The following is a 23750-nucleotide window of genomic DNA, read 5'->3' as shown; positions in this document are numbered from 1 at the left end:
GCTGGGTGGTTTTTGTTGTTGTTGTTGTTGTTGTTGTCGTCGTCGTCCCCCCCCCGCCCCCGCCGCGATGGCAAGGCGGCTCGGAGGGATGCGAGGAGGAGAGCTGCGGGGGGAGGAGGCGGGGTGCTGAGCTGCTCCGCTCGCCCTGCTGCTGCTTTGTGTGTGTGTCCTGGATTTCTTTTTTTTTTTTTTTTTTTTTTTTTTTGAGAAGGAGCCTGTGGCAGCGGCGCCGAGGAGAGGAAGAGGAGGAGTAGGGGGGGAGCTTTTTTAATTCATTTTCGTTCCAAATTCTGCATTTCGAGCCTCTGCAGCCAGCCGGACTTGTGGCGTTGTTGTTGTTGTGGGTGGTGGTTTTGCGTGGGGTGTTCCCCCCCCTCTCCCCTCCTCGCCGAGCGGGGAGAGGAGCCGCGGGGATCCCGCCAGGGCAGCCCCGTCCCCGCGCGGGGGGGACGAAGAAGCTGTTGTTGTTTTGTAATAAGATTGTCTGGGTCGCCCCCCCCCCCCCCCCCCGCCCTTTTTCCCCCGCAGCCCTCCCAGTTTTTGTGTCTGTGTGTGCTCGCTGCCTCTGTGTGCGGTGTTTGAAAATGGAGGTTGAAGATGCAGACTGCCAGCCCCGATGTGCCTCATGTTTGCGACTCCTGTACACGATGTACCACTGCAGCCAGCGCTGAGGGGAGACGGCGGCGCCCCCCGCCCCGGAGCCCGCCCCGCCGCCCCGGAGACAGCGTCGCCCCGGGGCTTTCATGCCTTGTTGTTGTTGCCGTTAATACATCTTGAGTATCTGTGTATTTTTGGTGTGGTTGCTCCGGAAGATCAACACCCAGGGACCTCAAAAACCCTCCGGTTTACCAGTCCGAAGGGTCTTGTTTTTTTCATTTCTTCAGGCAACGTGGATTTATTTATCCTGCCTCGCTTCTCGTCCGCCTTTTGCCTCCTTCGTTATTTTTAGAGGAGGGGGAGAGAAAAGAAAGCGAACAATTTCGGACTTTTTTTTTTTTTTTCCTTGTTTTCGGAAAAGGGGATTTTGTCCAATTAAAAAAAGAGGAATGAAGTCTGGCGCTGGAGGAGGGTCCCTCGCCGTCTTCTGGGGGTTCCTGCTCGTCTTCGCCGCACTTTGTCTGTGGCCAACAAATGGGGAAAGTGAGTACGGTGCGTGTCGGCGGGGGGGGCGGCGAGGGGCCCCCGGGGGTGCCCGGTGTGAGGGGCTGCCTGCGAGGGCGTCGGCTGCCTCCGTGCGTGTGTGAGGGGGGGTCCCTGCCTGAATAGGTGTGAGGAGGGGCTGCCGTAGGGGGGGGTGTGTGTGAGGGGCTCCTGGCGTTGTGCGTGAGGGGCGGCCGTGGGGCGGCGGGGGGCTGCGGCGGGGTGTGCGGGGGGGGCCGTGAGGGGCCGTTTCCCGCCGCGGTGAGCGGGTTCGCCCCTGCCCGCGGGGATGTGTGTGTTTTCCTCCTGTTACGCGTCTGCTCCTCCGGCACGTTGAACAACCCGGGGCTGCACGTCTCCTTCCTCCCTCCCATCCCTTCCTTCCCCCGGGGGTGCCCGGCTGGTTTTACACGCGGGGTCGGCGGAGCCGCAGCCCCCGAGCCGGAGGAGGGGGTCGTGATGCCCATCCCACCCCTCCTTTGTGTTTCCCCCCACCTGACCCGCGTTACTACTCCTGACCCCCTCCGGAGCCCGGTGCAGTGTTTAGACCTCTGCAGCCAGGGCTGCGAGCTGCGTAGTAAACACTTGCAGGCAGGGAAGAGCCGTGCTTGCTTTCCCCGCATGGAAAGAGCTTGATCTTTGGCAGTGTTTAGAGGCTGTATGCAATAACCTGCCATAGCGAGTGAAGAATTCCTGGAAATAAGCGCCTTGCCTTTTATTGCCGCTTTACTCCCGAGGAAGGGTTTCACTCGCTGTGCTCGGGGTGCAAAATTAAGGTGGCATCCCGCAATCTAAAGGTCACAGTCTGCTCTTGGTTTGGTGTTTGGTTATTTTTTTATTTTATTATTTAAATTAGCGTCTAGGTTGATACTTCACGTTTGCGCATAAACGCCTGACGGCCGGATGGGCTGTATTCTTAAAGGTGATTTTCTTACTGTTTTTTTTTTTCTTCCAAGCAGCTGTGTTGCGTTTAGCATTAAGGTTTGTGCAGTTGACTTGGCAGCGTGCGAGCTGCTTCCTCCGTGTGTGCGAGTGCTGCACCGAGAAAAACGTGGTTCATTGTGCGTGACCGCGCTGCCAGCAGCCGGGTCCCCAGCGCACCGAGATGTCTGGATCCCTCCCTCGTTTATCGTCTGCGGATCGCCCTGTCTGTCTGTCTTGCTTGGGAGTTGCAAAAGCCCCGGCTTTGTTTTTGTGCGTTTCAAACCTGTGATTATATTGCAGTGCCCGCCCCCTTCGGGCGCAGGGGAAATAAAGGGGGCAGGGATGGATGGCTGGCGCTGCAATTGATTAGACTGCAATCATCACCATATTAATCCCGGTGCTGATGGGTTTTCTTCTGGTATGTCGGGCTCACGCTGGATTGAGGTTCTCTTGCATGGAATTAGCCATCCCTTGTTTTCTGGAGTATCTCTGTAGACAGGGAGATGGTGAATGTGTCTTGGAGCCCAACCATTTTAAAAACTGCTCCTTCTCCTTCGGTGTCTGCAGAAACGGGGATGTTCCTTTACTGCATCTTGATGCTTCAGTTTCTTCGGCTGTGTGTTTTTCAGCGTGCTCCATGAGCCGTTGTTGTGTGCCTCTCGCTTTCAAAAAGATATGCCGTTGTCGGAGGGAAGGAACGGAGAGATCAATTTTCTCCATTTTAAATGTAAAGGGAAGGAATTCGGGAGCCTGGAGAGGCTTCTCTAAAAGTAGTAGTTTCAGGTTGAAAAGAAAGGCAAGTTCTTTGGGTGCACTGACAGTGAGACTAACTACAAACAAACAAAAAAAGAGGCGAGCAAGAAGGCATAGATGGAGTCTGTAATGCATGTTGAGTAATATTGTGTTTCATTAGCCAGCGAATGCCAATTAACTCCTTGCAAATTAAGGCCCAGCTCTGGCTGTTGCGTTGTAGTGGCAGGGCCAGCTAGAGCTGGAGAGCTGCAGACTTACTTCCACGAGTTGAACTTTTTGGCTAGAGCTGTTGTCAAGAGGGAAGATTAATTTGTTAAGTTTAAAAACAAAACCCCAGTACCCTTCTTTGGGGAAGGGCTTACAAAGGATGGAGTAGTGTGGAGAAACAGGGGAGGAGGAGGGAGGAGATCTGGTGTATCCTTAAACTACTAGGATACACACTTAGAATTTTTTCTTTTTCTTGTCTTACCTGGTACAGAACACCTTCAAATAAAAATGCTTGCCCAGCTCTGTCAATAAAACAATGCAGGAACAGTATCTTAGGATTTTAGGTTCCAGTCCTCTGAAGTGTTTGCAGTTGCCAATTAGCTAAAATGACCCGATTAAAAACCTCCCAAATGAAATATCTTCTGAAGAAGATGATCTAGGCATTTAAATGTGGGAACATAGGCTGAAAAACTTGTCTTAGCTGAATACTGCCTCTAATCGATCGTCTTTGTAGTTTACAGTTTAATAGCCTTTGTTTTCACGAGTTATTGCTGAAAGAATTTTGCTGTTAGGGGGAAAAATGATCTCCAGAGCAGATGTTTTGCATCTCTTCATATTCTTCTCTTTCCCCACAATAGTGGAAGGAAGATTAATCTTAATTTTTATTTGTTTTTCATATATACTGTGTCATAGCTAAAAGGCACTTCCATTTTCGGTCAAACAAGCAAGGCATTCCTAAATAGGAATACAAAGGAGTTACAACTGGAGGGGAGAGACCCATCCCTTTAATGCTAAATCATATAAAATCTGTTCGTGCTCTGTGACAGAAACCTCTTTAAAATACAGGTAGCTTCCGTGGAAAGCTTCTGATTTAAAAAAAAAAAAAAAAAAGCCTTTTAAATTTCTGAGATTTCCCTGAGATTTTGTTAGAACACCACAAAAATAAAAAAAGACCCTTCATTAAGATAAAGTGTATGCTGGTGTAACAGTGCATTTGATGTGTAGAACTACAGCTGTTGGAGGCTATTTCATCATAGGGGTGGGTTAAAGATGAAGCATAAACGTGATGTTTTCTTCCTTTTCTACTTTGAACGTGGTGGGGTTCCGATTTTCACCCTCATGTACATTTAGAAAGGGAATGGGTTAAACATTCAGTATAAAAATTATGTTTTTATGTCTGATAATACTTGAGACTGATAGATATCTTGATGGATCTGTTCATGTTAGCTCCAAGCTTTTGTTTGTCTATCCAGGCTATATTTTATGTTTCTGATGTTAATAAACAGTAGCTCGTGCTGTATGTTTAATCTCTCTCCCAGGTTGCTTAGTAAAAACCCTTATGACCTCCTGAGTGCCAGTGTTAAGCACACCTAGCTTTAACATCAGCGTTTTCATATACGCCTAGTGGTTAGTGAATGTTGTTAAATGAGAGTTGGATAATTCCTTCTCTAATTGAGGTTGTGAATAGAAAATGCCAGCGCATTTAAGGAATTGGTGTCAGTCTGGCTCACCAGAAAGAGGAGAGGAGGAAAGTGTTCAGGGGAGTGATGGGGATTGGGGTCCATGGGAAGGAGCGGTGAGCCAGGCCGTACTTTGAGTTTTTTGATTGTGTTAGATTGTACTTTCAAAGTGTTCCCATACCAGAATTGGAGCAAAGGCTTGCATGACTCAGAAACTGAAAGGGTTAGGAAATGGTAGTGACTTAGCTAATAACAGGCAAAATGTGTTGAGAACATGAGAAAGCAGAGGAATGGGTGTGGAAAGATGATGTGTGTTAGAAGCTTCAGTGCTGAACCAACATTTGAGAGAGAGAAATATTCTGTGTGTAAAGTGAAGGACATTTACCTTGGTTCTTAAGTAGGTTGTGAGAAGTGGGGTGAGGAAGGGGCTGCAGAGAGCGAGAAGACAGATAAATTAGTTTAAATTCAGTACAACAGAAGGCATGATTTATTTGATTCAATAAGGAAATCACTCAGATTTGATAAACTATTTTGTTAATTTTTATGTCAGTTTTTCCCTGACCAGTTGTTCCTTCAGCCTGATTCTAGAGTATAGCTAAAGCGCAACTGCTGTAATGCTGAAGTAGTTGTCATCTTGAAATACATGTTCAAAATCTAGTGTTGAGCAGTTACCATACGGTGATTTTTGAATCTGTCTTCGTTGGTGAATAATTAATTTATATCAATATATGTTACCTTGGGAAAAGTTGTTTCAAACGCTGTTTAATTTTCTGCTAAACTGACATTTACTAAGAAGATACTGGAAGAAAATGTCTTCAGTGAGAATTTATTTTTTTTTTAAGCATCTAACATTTAGAATTAAAATACATTTTAGAGCTGAAACTCTTAGCTTTAAAGGACAATTTCAATTCATGTTTAACTGAAGCTTTTTTTTCTCTTCTCAAATAATTTTTTTTTCCTTTTTACTTTGTGGTAGATTTTACCAGTGATCACTGGAACTATTAAGTCGGTGAGACCAGAAGAGGCAGTTTTGTTAAATGATTAATTATATTGTGTGTATATTCAATCTGCGTGAATTGTGAGCTACCACAGACTTCATTGTAGAGAAGTTTGTTTATGGTCCTGGACTTTGAGAGAGAGGAAATAATGTATGCAGGAAACCTGTTTTTCTCACACTGGAAGTTAACTTTGTGATCCCACACAGAAAACAACTTATCTACCTCATCATCTGTAAGTAATGGCCCTGAAGATCAGAACTTACAAAATGTACTGAATTAAATTAATAATTTAAATAAGGAGTATTTATCTAGATTACCTGTAGTTAAATTATTACAGTTGGTGAGCATTATTTTGTTTTCTTGAAAAGGTGATGACTGACAAGCAATGACGACTTTCTGAATGTTGATTTCTGGAATGAAATACATTCTTATTTGGGTTTTAGTCTAAAGCTTTCACATTTGGCTTTGTGATGTTATCAAGTATCAGCTGTATTTTATTTATATGTGTGAGTGTGCACATAGGAATGGGTAATCTGCAGTTTATTATTAAACTATTGTGTATGCTAAATTTTTAAAAAAGCTGCAGTTTGAGTAATTGTCTCAAGAGTCTCATAATTAAAGTTGTTGCAGATTTGTAGTTTCAGTTTATTTCAGATCTTTTTGACAAAGTTGAGCATTTAAGGTTCCTGGGCTTAGGTGGTAATGGAACATGCTGCTTTTAAGAGTTTTGTGTTTGGGAATGCAATTATGTGTTTGAAAGGTAGAAATACTGTTTTAGTATTTTGATATATTTGACATGTATAATTTTTCTATCACTGTAAATTGTATAGACAGCTTCTTTGTGTAGGTTAGTTGGATTAGTTTTTATGATTTATGAAAGCCACTTTAAAAAGAATAGTTTCAAAAATTTTTTTATTGTACAAAAGCAGAACTCAACAAACAGTAGTTGATGAAGACATGTTTGTGGTTGTTAGCCAGCCTGTCTTGTGTGTGGTTTCTTTGCGTTGTTTTTTTTTTCCCTCATAGCCAAGCCATGACAGGTACAGTCTGGACTGATTTCTGTTGTAATATATTTGTCTTGTGTCCTGAACCGTCTGAGACAAACTTCGAGGACCAGCAAATGATGAGCAGCACACAGTGTTCATTCGTATAGTTCTGTGCTTGCAAACAGAGCTGGACCAAGTCCTCAGACTCAAAAATAGGCTCTAGTTCTTTTAGGCAGGACTACTTGTTTTTGCTAAATAAGTTTGATAATAGTTTGGCATATTCATTAATTAAGGAGATGCATTCTGGCAAAACCAGTGTTAGCATGGTGGTGTATTCTGAAGGTTTAGCTTGCATTTATTACTGAAAATTTTTCTTTTTAACCTTTGCAAATGCTAAATATGAACAGTTCCCTTAGGGATATCTTTCAAGACACCAATTAACTTCTTCAGTGTTGATATCCTCAAGAAGTTGCTGTTGTGGCACAAGATTATTTAAAATGTGCTGAAAAACAAAGTTGTTGTTTATTTGCAGATTGATTTGCATATGACTTGTAAGCTTTAATGTAATAAAATTTTGTTTATTAATTTTGGAATATCCAGATGTGTGCATTTCCTACCACAGTGTTCCTTTTGTGGTAAACTTGGTGGTATGAGCAGAAATAAGCACTTTGTATGTTTGAGTGCCTCCCCAGATAGTTCTTCAAGGACGCTTGTCATCTTTGACCTACCTGGGGAGAAGGAACCTCACACCCCACTGAAGTGCAAAGTTTGTTTCTCTAGAGGAACAAATCCACTAGTAAATACTTTGGTAAAACAGCACATGTATGCTTTTGTAGCAACACAAAGTCATTTTAATAATAACTGGGAGCAGTAATTCACGTGAAGATTGACACTGAAGAGAAGTGCTAACCAAGTTGTGCTTCAAGAACTTCATGCTATGCAGTTGACTTAAAAAGAAGTGTGCGCTATACAAATAAGAAACTTTTTAAGCAGGAAATAGGTGAACGGCACATGTATGTGCTTTATTGTAATAGTTTAAAATACATGTGTGTCCTGCTTTTGTGACTACTTCGTTTGTGAAAATGTGTGTTTGGGCAAGTCCAGTGACCTAATGAGTTTGTTTGCTGTGTGTTGCCAGTGAGGCACATGCTACTGAAATAGCTCTGTGACCAGTCCGAACGAATGTTATCTGCAAACCTCTTATTGGTGCCATTACATGCTGTAAAGATAGTTCTGTTTACCTGGAAGCGTGAGCATCACCTCTGATCAAAACACTTTCTCTTAACAGGTGGGCTGTTTTGGAGTTTTTTGCTGCACATCCTTTCTCTCTGTGGAGGGGAGCAGTGTCTAAATGTGACAACATCAGGGACGTGCAGAGAGCATTGGATTTCTTAATGATGGAGGCAAACTTCACATGTGTGTGGTTTTTTTTCCTGCTGTTGAATGGGTTGGCGGGTCACTTTTACTGATGGTTTCCAGAAACTTTCTAGTTTTTTTCCTTCAATATGAACAGTTCACAAATTAGTACACTACTCATTTAAGTCAGCTACTTATACAATACAGTTCAAATAGCAGAGGATTTGATTGGAGGCAGGAAAGAAGAATTTTTTGAAGTTCAGAATGCATGAAATGAATACATGCTGAAGTAGTCAAAGATCCCTTGTACTTTATCAGAGAGCAGTCTGCTTGAATGAAAGGTACTGTACCTGCTGTTAAGTTTATAAACTTGGTTTATACAGATTACTTTTTAAATTATTCATGATGCTACATTACAAGTATATCTGACAGGTTTAAAATAAATGGCTTGATGGTAAGAGGGAGCATGCATAAATTAGAGCTGGGATAATGTGCTCTTTGAAGTACCTCTTCCATTTGTTACTACTGGAATACAGTAGGTAGCTGCAGCTGAATGTGTGATTCTCAAGTATGGAGTACATCATTATCTTCAAACTGTGTTATAGTGGCAGTTTTTAGATAAGATGGATGAGATGAAGTAGCAGGGCGGACTGAGGTGTTCACTCTGTATTTAGTTATATACACATTTCTGCTGAAACCTGGAGAGTATTGATGGGATGAAACTTCCCTAAGCACAGCAGTTGAAAGGGTCTGCTAGTAACTGTGTGTTAGCAAGGTTAGGATGGCATCACATAGTTAGTTTTGTGGGTTTTTTTTTTTTTTTTGTTAGGGTGCTGTGGGTTTGTAAGAAGTGTTTCAGCAAGGTGGTAGGAGATTTTCCCTTATATTTACTGGGACACTATATCTGGTTTGCTTATGGATCATGGTACTCTGCTTGAGAAGTCTTCCTGATATATATGCAGAGGGAAACTTCGCAAGAGCTAAAGTGTTGTGTTTGGAAAAGGTTATTGGTGGGGAGTGAGAATTCCAGATCTCCTGGATGCAAAAGCAGCTTCCCCAAACATAAATTGACATGGTGCTGGTTTTCCTGATCTTGTAGACAGGCAGCTTGTTATATTTGAGAAGCAAGCTCCCGAAGTAGTTGATAATGTAGAAAAGACCCTAAAATGGTGTGTGGTAGAGCAGCCCTCAAAAATAATCAGAAGTTTTTCTGGAAGTGGAAGGTCGTCTTATGAAGATGGATAGTTCAAATCTTGAGTCTTAACCAAGTGGATACAGCATTTTGGAGAAAGGTCTGGTGACAGCTGCTCCTGGAAACCATCTGTAACCAAACTTTTAAAAGGGAATTGGCTTGTGCTGTGGAAGGGCTTTACCCCTGGATCGATCTCACTAGGGTGGTTTCCTCATTATTTACATTGGCTTCAGTTTAGAGTTGCCTCCACGTTTTGTCCTTCTACACATGGTACGTGTTGCTTCCCTGCCGCTCCTGTCACATTCCTTTGGGTCCATCTGTAGTAGTACGAACCTTGAAGGGCTTAAAAGCACGTTGCAGACCTCTTGTGTGCGGAGTGACACTGCGTTGTAGGAACAAGCATGTATTTGCACTGCTCAGCTGATCTGAAGTAACATCTGGCTGTGGTGTTCTTGTTGAAGTTGCAGTGGAAGTACCTTGTTTGTCCTGTCCCCTGTGCTCTTCCCAGGTGCAGAAATTAGTTTTATTGCCATGTTTTTGTTGCTTTCTCCTGGGGCCTTTGATGTTTAGTTACATTGTTACTGTTGCCTTCTCTAGTCAAATTTCATGTATCCCACTGGGGATGTGATTTGTTCTCCAAGATACTGATGGGGTTAAGTAACGTGGAAGGTTCTTGTTTTCAGGTGGCTTTACCTTTCTTTTAGCTGAGAACCAGCGTTAAGAGAGACACCTTAACATGATGATGTCGAAAACTGTGTTAAGAGTTCACGGACCCATTGGGGTGGAGTGGGGAGCCTACCGGAATTGCGATGGTTTCTGGTCCCACAATGGGATTTTTAGCTACTGCTTCTCTCTGGTGGTTCTGTGTCCGCAGCAGGTGGAAGCAGCTTGTGGTTCTGTATTGATTGCAGTTAACATTTTTCCAGTTTGTTGTGGCTGAAGTGTGTTTTTTTGGATGTTTTGTTGTTGTTTTGTTGTTGTTTTGTTTGGTTTTTGTTGTTTTTTTTTCAGATGGGTGTACATTTTATTGGCCCATTGCCAGTGTCATGCCTCCTGGAAAGGCTGGAGAGAGTGAACACCCAGCTGTGTAAAGATGCTGTTACTGTGTGTACTTTGCTCCTCTTTCTCAGACCTGAGAAGTACTGAGACTGGGGGAAGGAAAGTTGCAAACCAATAGGATGTCTGACCATTTTTGTGGAGGAGGATGCCGGAAGGGTCTGTTAGTCCTGTTGCTCCTGCACCTTGAATTTGTTTTATTAAGTTACATTGATATTCCCGTGCAGTTCTTCCAGTGGCTACACCCATGATGGGGGCTGAGTCTATGCAGTTGTCACTGTACAAAAGCCCAAAAAGGGGACGTAAGGAAAGCACATTTGTTCTTGCAAACTTGAGACTTGGCTTGGTTTGAGACTCTGATTTGAGCCTGCCTGGATGCTGTCTAGGAGTGACTGAAGGTTTTGATTGTTGGATTTCTTGTGTGTGTGCTTTAAAATGTTAGTATTTTTGTCACGTTCGAGTAAGGTGATTATGTGGGTAAATACTTTCATTGATACTGTGTCTCAACAATAGGCATGCAATATGTATTTAATACTTAAATCAGATCATGAGAGTCCTTCTTAAAATTTGAGCTTGTATATGCTTTGATGGGCTGTGGTTCTAAAATGTGGCTAGCGTTACCAGTGAATGAACCAGGGTCGTTTCAAGTTGGTTTTGTTGTTATCCTACAGAAATCAGGCACAGAGAGAGAAAAATGCCTTCGAGTGTGTGTGTATGCGGTGGTGGTTCTGGACTTCAGCAGAAACACATGTGAAATGGACATCTGTTTTTACATGGTTTGTGTTTTGTGTATCTCTTTTGGTAGTTCATTGTTTAAATAAACATGTTGCATTAGCAGTAAGGCTTCAGTGCCAAATGCCTGCTGATGAGATGTGTTAGGGTTTTGTTGTTCCCAAGCCATACTGAGAAACAACAGCTTTACAATTCAATACATTTGAGGAAGATTACAAAAAGAATTTGGGGTGGATCGCAATCAGCACTTCAAAAGCAATAGCTTTGGAGTAACTCCACTATAACACAGCACAGCCCATGGAAAAACACTGTCATCTTAACAGATGCAGTGTTATTTTGGAGATTCCACTGTATAAATACATGGACTGTGGTTAAATTGTGATGGCAACAGATGCAATCTCAGTTCTCTATTCTTTCATCTCTTTAATATTTAAAAATACCCCACAAAGTAAAAGAAAAAAAACAACATCAAGGCTGAAAATACACCTCCTGTAAATTGTTGGGGCTGTATGTTTTCGGCCTTGTTTCATTTCAGATACGTCAGTACAGATTAGATTTGGGCAGAATAAATGCTCATCTCTGCGAGGGAGTCTCTGCAAGTGCTGCTACTGGCGGCTTACTGTACAATTTGCATATGAATGGAATTATTCAGCTGTACTTTTCTTGTCAGTGAGATTGAAGTCAGAGTTGGTTAACCTGGCAAAAAGATATTTCCAGTATTTTTCATGAAAGAAACTGATAGTGTGAAGACAGGAATTACACATTCCACTAGCTAAGCCAGCATTGTCTGAGGATTTTCTTGGTGTTTTTGTAGTTGAGATCAGTGACTTTATTTTTACATTTGTCCACAATACCTTGCAGTGTTAGAGAGCAAGAGAATTGGAATGTGGGAATCAGATGTTGTATCATAATGCCACACAGTTGTGTTCGCATTTGTTTTTCTTTCCAGATTGGGTTTTGTTTGAATACTGATTTGACAAGTATAAATTGAGATCAAAGGTCACCCCCATTTTTTTATTTTTTATTTTTAATGAACAGCAAATAAAGCAGAGCAAGATGCTGCTATCATTGTATTCACCTGTATCCATCCCCTAGCTGGGTAGAAAAGCCTGAAGTTAAATATTACAACTGGATTTTAAAAAAGACCGGATAATTTTTGTGAGCAACAGCATTAGTAGTCATGCATGCTAAAATAGGGAGTGATCACGTCTCTTGTTGCAGAAGCTGACAGTATACAAGGGTTGGGAAGAAATTGTATTCCTCCTCCGGGTGTTTGTATGCTCCTCCCCACTGGTAAAATACAGAGAAATGCTATCCTTGAGGGTTGGTTTTGGTTTTCTAGAACACTGATGTGACTTCAGATGCTCATGTGACTTTGTCATCCAGGTGAAGGCACTTTCACTGGGAGGCTGTGCATTGTCAGGTGTTAGAAGAAGTTAGCAGAAGTATAGGGGTGGAGGTGTTGGAATCAGCTGGCTGATAAGGAGACAGTATATTACACTAATAATAAACCCTGGATCTTCACAGGTGACTGTTGAAGAATACCTGGTGTCACATGTAGCTAGAAAAGAACAAAGCTTGGTGTTGGTTGAGCGTGGTTTGGCCACCCTATGAGGACGTACGTGCTGGGATGTTCTCTGTTTGTTCTGTAGGACTGCTCTTCATTCTTCAGGAGCAACTGGCCACAGAAGTATGCAGCTACTCAGTGTCTTGCTTGTTGCATGGGTGGCCCTGGGCCTTGTTTACTGCAGTATCAAAATACTGTTCTGTCCTCAGGGTGACTGTCACTGTCCATAGTGTCTCATGCCTCGAGTTAGTCTTCAACACCCTCGCAGCTTCCCTCAGACCTGATGAGATGATGTGAATCCTGTTTAACAGGGGGAAGTGGGTGAGGAACAAGTGAAGAGCAGAGGGGCTGAGGACATAATTGTCATGTCCACTGATTTTTGCAGGGGAGGGAGGAATGTTCCGTTTAAGACATCTACATACCTTCATTGGGTGTGTCCCCTTCTGTTCTCCCTCTTCATCAATACTCAGCCTTTGATGGTATCACATGCTCGCTTTGTGGTTCCTTGATGATTTAGTTGAAGAAGACCATGACTGCAGGGCTGGTTTTGGTGTCGAGCCTGGTGCCTAGGAAGTGACGAATATAGTTTTAGGCTGTGGGTTGGTGGGATGCTGCATGTGATCACAACTGCTGAGATGGTCCGAGAGTTCATTTTCCTCTCAGCTGATGCGAGTTACGGCGGCTCTGGTAGAAGGGTTCGATAAGAGCCTGAGGGGATGGCATCATGTGGTTGAGAACGGGTTAAAGCAGAAACAAAACAAATGGTGTAGTGCAGTTCTCCAGCGAGCAGTACTCTGCGTTTCTGTGTCTGTAGCATGAGAGCTGGGTTTTGGTGGCTTAGCCCTTCATCGTGGGCTCTGGGACTGGAAGGGGAAATGCTTCCTCTGAGTTGGGGAGTGTTTGGGACACAGGTGAAAGTCTCTGCGGTGCAGCGTTGCAGTCCACCCTCGCTGCCCAGGGGCAGCTGCTGGCAAAGGCAGGGGCCGATTATTGAAATGGCTGTGAATCTAAATGTGAGGATCAGTGTGTCACCATCCAGCCGTCTTCTCGAAGCAGCTGAATCCTTTTTATTGGAATATGGGGAGTTGGTTTAGCAAAGGTATGCTTTGGTGAGAGATGTAGACTTGAGTGCTTGATGAATCTAATAGTTTTACATAACTAAAAACAATTCTGATGCTTCCACTGGGCACTGCAACTCTGTGTAGCTTTGTAACACTGGTGGAAATGTGAATTTTGGTCCAATTTGTCCTTCAGAGCTTGTTTTCTCTTTAGTGTGAAGGCCTTAGAGCACTACTAGCATATTACAATTTTTTTCTTTTATTGAGATTGAGTGATTTTCATAGTGACTTAAAACAGCAAGCTGGGAGAGCTTGCTTTAAGTACACAGTTTTTAGTCTAGCTAAAAATATGCAAAATGAGATTTTGGATTTTTTTTTTAATTGGCTGACAGCTGTTAGAACACCTTGATTCACAAATACAACCTTTTTGGAAAATACAAGCTTTTTTGCTGATGAGTAGTGTTTGCCCTTTTCTACACATTCATGTAAATAATTAGATGCCTTGGATACATTTACTTGGATCCTTAATTTTTCACATTTATTTTCTGGTAGATTACTTCTCATTTGGGTTACTTTTTTGTTTGGATGAAAAATGGAGTTTTAATTGAAATGCAGATCATCTGTATTTTGAGACAATTTAAAACTTAAAATATGATGGATGGACAGGCATGATCTAAAAAAAACCCCAAACATCAGCAGAAAAAAATAGTTTGTTGTTGTTTCTCAGAAGTTCAGAGCTAATAGATCTTGCTCAGAGTGTTTCTCAAGTTCCTATGCAGGAGTCGTTTTTAATTTGGGATTAAGTGCTTGTTGAACTGAACCATTTGAGTAAACTGAAATGAGGCACTTGCAGAAGTAGCTGTTGAATGTAAAAGCTATCTTAGCATTTCAACAAAGGGTGGCTCCAAGAGAGCACTGAACAGTAAATTCACCAGTCCAAACGTTCTTTGTGTAAATTACATGCTTACTATTTTTATTTTATTTAAATTACGGTAGGCATTTGCCCTAATATATGCTGTTATAATTTCATGTTAGATTTGTAATTAAGTTTATTTTTAGAAGAATGCATTGAATGGTTTATATAAAATGATTTTCTATTTTTATAAATGAAATAATTGTTTTTTATTGACTTTTAATTTCATGCAATTTCTTTTTTTGCTTGGAGGTTATGTAAGCAGAAAGATATTAATGATAAAGAATAGGAGATTAATTGTCATTAGCTAGGGACACTGGTAGGCAGAGTTAACTTACTTAGACATGTTCAAACTGAGTGATGGATGTTACAGAATGTGGTACAATGAGTTTATATAATAAATTTTATTAATTGATTGTTCTTCCTGGTTAAGCTAAGAAAGCCAAATTGTAACTGCATTTGGAATCTGACAAGGAGATAAGAAAGATGGTCATAATGTGGCGATATCTCAAGATGCCTGAATATGTTACAATCTGTGGCATATCTGATGGACAAGTGAGTGTTAATTGCGTGCAAGCCAGATTAGCTATTTTTAATTTGGCCTCGCTATCATGTCTCCTCGCAGATGATTTTGAAGGCTAAGGGGAGTTGAATGATGAGTCATTATTGAGTTAGTAAAATCACAATTGATCTCCATTTCCTGTTGATTCCAAAATTACTGAAGTGTGAAAGCCGAGAGTGACTGATGACTTCTTGGAGGGGAGTTTGAGGGTGGAATGTGGAAGTGACTCTATCTGAAGTAATTCAATGCTGCCCTGGGTGTTAGTACAAAAATGTCTATAGTGAGAACAGGTGTGTGTCTGAGATGGGAGGCTTTGAAGTGTGATGGTCTGGCTAGCTCATTTGCCTAGGATAGTCTGGGCACTAAAATATGCTTTTCAGCAAGGTAAGGGGGGGAAGAGGCTTCTTAAGTAGCTACTGATAGAAGCGTAATCTTAAACTTTTCATTAGTCTCCTCAGTATTGGAGATCTCTTCTGGTTGACCTGTGTTTCTGTGACTTGGTTCAGAAGATTCTATTCTGAAATCCCTTTGCTCCCAGGTACTTGTGAAAGTCTCCTGCGCTTTGCAGCGTGACTGCAGAATGCATGTCAGACTGCACAGTGACAGAGAATGGGATGTAGGGACATCAGTGTTGCGGGAGCGAGAAAACCTTGCATTTCTCCGTTATTATTTATAATTATCTTTTGATGATTCCTTGATCTTGTCATTCTGCAGCTTTGTTCTTATTATGGGTTGTATGGGGTTAATGCTCTTTCAGAGATACTAATTGCAAACTGGTAATGTGCAAGTGAGATTTAAAAGCTTATTTTTTTATTTCCTCCTTCCTAGAACTTACTGTTAGCAAAAAAAAAAAAAAATTATTCTTTTTTTGTTGTTAGGGACTGTTAACTCACATTACTAGACTCTGCCCACACTGCATATGTGAGAATAAATTCTGCTGAAAGAGTATTTGTTGGAAGAAGTTAAAGGGAGGATATATACTGTTCTGAGTTACATTTGAAAGCAAGCTACAAAGAAGTCTTGAAGTATCACTTCAGGATGAGAAAACTGAGTTTAGTTCCTTGGAGGAATAAGAGGAGGTGGGAGGTAAGACTGTCCCTTCTCCTCTGTTTATTGCATCCCTCACAAAATTTTGATACTTCAAGAATTTTTCTGAAGTGGTGTTTTGGAAGGCAAAATAACAGTCTGTGTTCTGTCTTACAACTTTTTGGAAGGTCTTTGAACCATTGGAACTTGCCATGGATGTACAGTCTGATACACTGTATGAAAACGAAATGAAGAACTAGGAGAAGGAGAAATATACTTTTCCCTTGGAAAGTGTATAGAAGGTTTTTCCAATGTTGCCATATTTAGGATTGTAGAAAGCTGAGAAGGGGGGGGAAGAGATAGTTAATCTTGCTGTCTGGGAGCAGTTTGGTTTTCAAATTTATAAACAAAACAGGAAAAAAAAATTCCAGACTTCTTGACAAGCCAGGTGTGTGGTTTTCACATTCAGAAAAACACATTCACGTTGGTTTGGCGTTTGCAAGGTGACAACTAAAGAAATAAATCGCTCTGAGAGGGTGTAAAGAACTTTCCTCTAGGAAAAAGTTGGGCAAACATGGAGCACTGAGTTGAGTGGTTGAAATTTGGTGAAGTGTGGAAAGACACCAGTTTTCAGAGAAGTATGATGTTTCTTCAGGGCGTTGTGAATTCAGAAGTGAGAGTTGCTGCACTTAAAAGACATGTCTGTCTTGAGGTTATAGTAGTGGCAGGAGAGCTTTGTCGGGAGTGATCATGGCAGTTCTCAAAGCTGTTTCTTGTAGAGAATCTTCAAATACTTAAAGCCACACCTTGATACCTTATACCTTGTCTTACAGGGTCTGTGTTGATACGTCCCAGTACAAAAGTGCTTTGTTAAACCAGTTAAATGCGTAATATTTTTATAATACTTGTGTTTTGGAAAAATCAATACGGCCAGTTTCTCTTTGAAATGACAAGAAGCCTGTTGTGCTGATGAAGTAGAATGCATTAGGAAGTGGTGCTTTGTATCCTCTCAAGAGTAATGTGCTCTTGTTTTTTCTTAATCAGCAGGATGTACTCCTGTATGTCAGATGTCTTAGTTGTTTTCGTGATCTCTATCAGAGAAGAGCAAGGGGAAAAAAAGTGTCAGAGAAACAGAACAGGTTTAAATGCTTTATAGCAGCAGAAAGCCCGCAGTCTTGTATTTCTTTTAGTAAAACTGGTAATCACCACCTCAGTGTTGGACACATTGTGTTTTTGTTGTTGTTTTAAACAATAAACAAAAGAACAAGTTGCCCTTCAGAAGAACATAATGCGTAGCCTGCTGAAATACTCTGGAGCATAAGGGATATAATTAACCCTTTTCACTTGAGCTTGGTTATGCTTCAGAAAGTAATGCAAGATGTGTAAAATAACTGAAATTGCTTATTTACCAGTTCACTGAAGTAAGGATTTTTCAGGTTGTCTAAAAATCAAACCCTCTTCTTCCTCTCTCTGTTGCCTTCCCTTCCTTCTCTGTTTCCTGATCTGCAGTTCCCAGTTTTGTAGTAGTCTAGTGCTGATTGCGGTGGTTTTTTTTTTTTTTGTTTTTTTTTGTTTTGTTTTTTAAAAACCTTAAAAGCAGCCATTGAAGAGAGAAGTTTATTTCCTGTCGCTCTTGCTCAAGGCTATAGAGAACAGATCTTGGAAGTTTAGGCACTTGTTCAGGCCTTTCAGAGGAATTTTTTTAAGATGCTTTGCCTTTGATGGAATGAGGGAAGGGCAACGACTTGAAAGGACTGACAGCGAAGCCAGGGCTTGGCTTATTGCATGAACAAAACGTCTTGCTGTGATCCTGAAGTGTGTTGTTTTACTGACCAGGTGTTCAAGTAGGACAGATAGGTTCTGAACTGTTGAGAGAGTTTTGGTACAGTTCAGTGAAAATCGGCTGAAAGGAGACAGAACCTGATACACTTCCAACGTTTTTTCCCCATCTTGACTCTCCTTGAAGAATGTGAATTAGTGTGAGAAAGTGTCTGTAGCTCCCACGGGGTCAAATAGAGGTTGAGATAAAAATACATATCTCTGTGTGTATTGTAATATTGATCGTCATGTGGTGCGTAATTCCTTGGCAGCAGGATTACAAAGTCTGATGTTTTACATTTCATTTGCAAGTTTTGGTGCGGTCTTGCTGCTGGCTCTATGCTCAGACCTACTTTTTGTTCTTTGATGGATATCTTGTTCATTACTTCCTTTTGACTGGCCTTTTCTTTCAGTCAAAATGTCATCCTTTGGACTGGTTAGTGTGACTGGAGCTCACTTGATCTGTTAGTTCACTACTCTAGTTTTATTTTGACATTGTAATAAGTTAACAGCTTTCGCAAAGATCCATTCCTTGTCTCTCACCTCACCCAGCATGGTTGTTTCCATATTCTCACACACAAAAAATTACTTCCCAGTCTCTCACTGAATTGCTTGTTTTATCTTTTCCATTATAAACTTCTTTCAGTAGAGTCTGTTCCATGTGTTGCATTTTGAAGAGGAACACTGACTGGTGTGTTACTTCAGATGACCTCTTCTTTTTCCCCTTTTTTCGCCTTTTCCCTTTTCCTGCACAAGTCTTAGTTGTGTTTTTTTGGTGTTTTTTTTTTTTATTATTATTAATTCGGTATGGAATATCAAAATATGACCTGGGTTGGGAGTTAGATCATTCAGACCTTGGCAAGCGTAACTTCAGGGACTCCACTTTGGCACTTAAAAGTTCCATTGCGATTGATCTGTGCTATCTTTTTTTTTCGTTTTTGGTTTAACTCGACTTTGGGTATCTGAATTGAGATTAAAGCATGGCTCTTCAGCGTGGTTTACAGAATACTGTCTTCCTGTGTCCTCTACAGCTTGGAAATACATTGGTATGCTGACTTCGTAATTTGCGGCTTTGTCTCAACTGAGGTGGCTAATAGGTATGGGCTTTTGCAAAGATGCTGTGCGAAACCAGGGCAGCTGGCACACTAGTATGTGTGACTGTCAGCCCTGATGCAGTGGTGCAAAAAATCACTTTTACGTGTCGCAGCTGTTGGCTCTGTCAGGGTGAGCTGGTGTCTTGGTCAAGTAGAGAGGAAAAAGAGTGTGAGAAGGAAGGGCAGGTAGATCTCTTCTGTCAGTCTGAGTACGGGAAGGGGAGATGATGTGGGGGCAAGTCTGCGTTTGTTGTTCACAGAGTTCACCAGAGATGACTGTGGCTGTGGTGCCACCTGACACAGTCCTGCCTGTCACCGGGAGACCCCCTTTTTTGTGTGTCTGCCTTTTCCAAATCAGAATAGAAAATTTTCCCTTCAAGGTGGTGTGTGACCTTTCATGGCCCTGGGGCCAGTTCAGGAGTTCAGGACTTTCTCTGCGTCGTGAATTGCTGGTTAACTGGAGGAAATAGGGAGACTAAGTCCTGGTTTCTGAATCTGAAGTTGAAGGAAGCTGGCATGTGGTAAAGCAAAGCACAGTCCGCTCAGATGTGTTTTCTTAACATGGAACCAACTAGCCTTGGACAAATACCGTGGTTTTCTTTCACAACAACAGCGAGAGGCTAGTGGAGCTGTCAGACACGTGAGGACAGGCCAGGGGCTGTCCATCAGCCCTGCTCTCCCCATGATTTTTTGCCTTCAAGCTGGCAGTTGGAAAGAAGGGTTTTTGGTGTTGTCTTGTTCAGTTCATATTTACCTAAGCTCTTTTTTCTTCTGTTCATTTATGTTTTTCTTTTTCGGATCAGACTTAGTTGAAAGCTTTGCAATATAGCTGTGTGTAAGCGCATATGTGGCACTGTTACCCAATGTAGTTATGCCATCGAACACCCACCCCGTAGGTGCAGTTTATGTTGGCAGGAGCTGTTTGGCTGGTGTGGCTTAATGTTGTTGGGACAGAACAACTTTTTTTTTTTTTTCTCCCCGTTTCTCTTTTTAAATTTTTTTTTTCATTTTTTTTATTGTGGTGGCTGTAGTGGCACATCCTTTGCAGTGAAGATTAGATTCTTTTAGCTTACAGGATTGGCAGCTGATTTTACTATACATTGGCAGGGGAGGATGCGGGATGCTATAATTAGTTCCGGGATTTTGGAGCTTGGTGAAACCTGGTGTCCAAAGGAAGCTGTCTTGCCAACACTTCGTTGAATATAAAGTAGTCTGGATCCAGAGAGAGATTTACTTTGACACAATCCTGTAGCCTAATTCTGAAGTCTTGAGAGCAGCTTCTACCCATACGATAGTTCCCTTCTTGTGAAGGGATTTGCAGAATTACCTCTGCTGATGGTCCCTTCGTTTGAGAGGTGGTAGTTATTGAACATCAGGTAATACTTATTGTCTATCTTGCACAGTACAACGTGGCTGTATAATTACTCATGATAAAAGTGTTTCAGAAATCAGTGAAACAAAAGAACATGTCATTTAGATTTATAAATTTAAGAGGGTATTACAGGGTTCATGTGGTTTCTTTTCCTTCCCTTTTCTTGTCTAGCTCCTTATTTGTTGCAGTGGATGAAGTTGATTATTTAAGGTTATGTTTTAAGTTCTCTAAGGAAGGCTTTCTTATCATAGGTTAATTATAAAAATACTGTAATAATTTAAATAAAAGTAGAACACACTTGTTAACAAAGACGCATTGCTGAAGAAACACACTTGCTCAGCAGGCTGTGGTTCCAGGTGTTCTAGTGTTAAACCAGCTTTGGCAGCAGTAGCCCACTTCACAAGTTTCCAGGAGGGACATTTTTCTTTTAATTCGGTCAGCCAGGTCATGTTGGTTGATAAGTTCTATTTCAGTTCTGAAAAATTGAGTCTGGAGAGATTGTCCGTGTTGTGTCCTGTCTGTTCCCCCCCCCACATCCCCATCCCCCCTTCCCGATGAAAACTGACTTTTGTGAGGAGGACATCTTTTAAGATCATGATCTTTGCAATAATTGTGCTTTTCAAGAATCAGTTCAGGTTAAACCTAGTAACGCATGTTTAGATCCACTTTTTCCTAGTTAATGCAACAAGTTAAGTTTAAAGGTGACCTTAAGGTTGTTTTTCCAAGCTAAGATCTTGTTTTGTATATTTCTCTTTGTAAATATCCACTGTAAAAAGAAACTGAAACCTGCTTTAAAAAATGTCCTGCATTCCCTTCTTCTGATTTCTAATTTTGTGTTGTTCTCAATAAATGTATAGCTGTAGAATTCGACAAATATGTTAGTACTAAGTAAGTATACTACTAATCTTTTGGTTTAGCAGAAGTACCAAGTGAACAAAGAATCTATTTTTAGTGAAAAATTGGCATCATTTAATAGTTACTAAATCCCAATAAACTTAAAAACTGCCAACCAGTGTGCGCACCCCCCCCCCCCCCCCCCATAAATGCAAAGTAAAATAGTTAACTTTGGTGTCAAATGATTATGCTTATTTATTTAAAAAACTGTAACTTAATTATTGAGTTGTTTTGGTTAGAGCTAGTCCACTGTTATGCTCTTTCACTTGGTTGTTTTTCTCTCCTTGAAGTTATCAGTCTTTTCTTTCTGGCTCAAATATCTTCAGATTTCTTATGTTGTCATCTTGATGACCAGAAAAAATAGTGAAATAATACCAGGGAGTTAGGAAAATTCAGCTTAGGTACATGTTCTCCAGCTGCACCTTCAGCTAGGACTGGTTTGTATATGCAAGTAAGAAGGTAAAAATGATGATGAAGACTGAGATCTCCATCCCTGCCTTGCCTTGGTGTGCCTTCTGGAGTAAGTGTGTGCAGCTGCAGATCCCAGTGGAGGGAGGTGCCTGAAGCTGGGAGTGCCTCAGGCATCCAGGTTTGATATTGCTGTTTGGTTTGCCTCTAAGTCCCATCTGTAACTTCTTGCATCCCTTTCTTCCAGCACTCCCTATTTTTGGCTAGAAGAGGAGCAGAATAGCCAAACCCTGGTGATGAGCTGCTGAATGAAATGTGCTGTGGCTGTATTTCTCTCACCCAGTTAGACCCACCTCTTTCTCATGGGTAGATTTATTAGAAATGCATTAGGGTAACCTTTTGCACCCCAGGTTCTCCAGAAGTACCTGTCAGAGGATGAATAGTAATCCTCTTGCTTGCTCTGCCATTCCAGTCCTCTTATAACAAAAGTGGATATGGTGACAATAATTGCAGTTGCCAAGCAATAGCAGTCAGTACAGCTAGGCTGATTAAATACCTAAACTGTTTTGTTAACCAGAATTATAACACTGTGCATCACCCACAGTGCTTATACGCAGTGTCTAAAAAATTGTATATAGGGTTGGAAATCCAATGCCTTGGGTAGTATATAAATGTAAAATGGAGATCATAGGCTGAAATGTCACCTTGAACCTAAAAGCCAAGGGTGAGCAAGTGACTTGGAGTAAACCATTGTGGCACTTTTTTTTAATGAGGTATATATTTAGTTTTCATGTGGTTGTTGTTTTGTTGGGGGTTTTTTGTGTGTGGCTTTGTTTTTTTTTTTAATTTTCACTATTTTACAGTGAAGGTCAATTAATTGCTGAACAGAAGATCTGCATAGATAGGTTGAAAATCCTATACTTAGGATTGGAAGCCTTTCTTTATCTTCAGTGAAAAGAAAACCTTGAAGTTGTGGTGGTTGACTGTGCCTGGGAGGGCTCTAGTTGTCCATGCTTAACCCTGTTTATCTGGGTGCTTCTCACTTGTGTGCTTTAAGGGTGCTTTGTGACAAGACTCGCCTTGACTGGTATCACAGAGGTGGTTTTCCTCCCTACTCCCTGGTTTTTGTGTTGTGATGCCTCAGATAATAAACACCCTGTGTGAATGTTGCTTCTAGCATAAAGGACACTTTCCTTGGTTGGGCTGTGCTTGTGATGCTAAAAGTGAGTCAAATGCATCCACTCACAGAAGAGTGAGTTCATTCCTACTGGTGTAGCTACTTTGGTTTGTATTTGCCTTAAATTGTGTTCTGGAGGAACTGTTTTTGGTGGATAAGACCTGAACTACTAGTCACCTTCTCTCTGGTGCCAACCCACGTGTTTTACCTTGTATTTGGAGAGGAAGGTTCTTTTTTCAATCTAGTTAGCTCATGACTGGAAAACCCCACAGCACCTGCATATATGTAATTTAATACTTTTAAAGCCCTTTTTGGGGATTGCAAGCTGGTAGTATTTCAACTGCCTTGAGAAAGCAGGTTACAGCACGACTTATGTGATCTTAAGCTGCGTAGCTGCTGTGTGAAGGGGGGGGTAGGAGAGCTCCCTGTTCTGTTAAATCAAGTTTGACAGCACTATCTTTTTCTTTTGTGGATTGAGATGATTTTTTTTTTTTTTTTTGCACTATCTTAAATCTCTCTTCAGGTGGAAATATAGGATTAATGCAAGTCTTAGTTCAGTTTGTTAGAATAGAAACATTACTGTGGAAAGCCAGAGAATGCTGTGTAGGATTTCTGTGTTTCGTCACATGGTTAGCACAGGATAGTAGGGACACGTGTTGCATATTGTTAAGAGTAATTGCATCAGACTTCTAATTTTTCTGTATATCCAAGTAGAATTTCTTGATGACTCTATTAAATCCTTTCGCTGACCATTATGGATGTGATTATATCTTATGATACTGTTTTGTCGGTTTGGTCTAATGAAGCTTAAATAATCTGGCCTGGTTGGCAAGTCTTCCCCCTCCCCCCCCCCCCCCCCCCCCCAAAAAAAAAAAAAAAAAAAAAAGTTTCCTAGATGACTGCAGGATGGCAACTCAGCAGGCAGCTAAAAGCGTAGTAAAGCCTCCTTAAATATGAGTTGCTGAGCCCAGCCACATACATGATGAATTTTCATTCTGAAAGAATTGGCTGCTTATCCCGGCTACCTAAATGTATATCCCATAGGTTTCTGTCAGCC

At 41.4% G+C, this 23750-nt stretch overlaps 1 protein-coding gene across 2 annotated transcripts in view; it reads left to right on the top strand.

Moving 5' to 3' along the window:
- The first annotated feature begins 1016 nt into the window (after positions 1–1016).
- The window catches only part of IGF1R (insulin like growth factor 1 receptor), a 194940-nt gene continuing 172206 nt past the window's right edge, over positions 1017–23750 (top strand). For both annotated transcript variants that reach the window (XM_005242437.4, XM_005242436.4), the window contains exon 1: positions 1017–1140. In XM_005242437.4, coding sequence (XP_005242494.2) covers positions 1047–1140 — 94 coding nt within the window. In that variant the 5' untranslated portion in view covers positions 1017–1046. The remainder of the gene's footprint in view (positions 1141–23750) is intronic.

This window comes from Falco peregrinus, chromosome 1, assembly GCF_023634155.1.
Source record: "Falco peregrinus isolate bFalPer1 chromosome 1, bFalPer1.pri, whole genome shotgun sequence".
Classification (NCBI taxonomy): Eukaryota; Metazoa; Chordata; class Aves; order Falconiformes; family Falconidae; genus Falco; species Falco peregrinus.
This window is presented reverse-complemented; position numbering and strand designations above follow the sequence as displayed.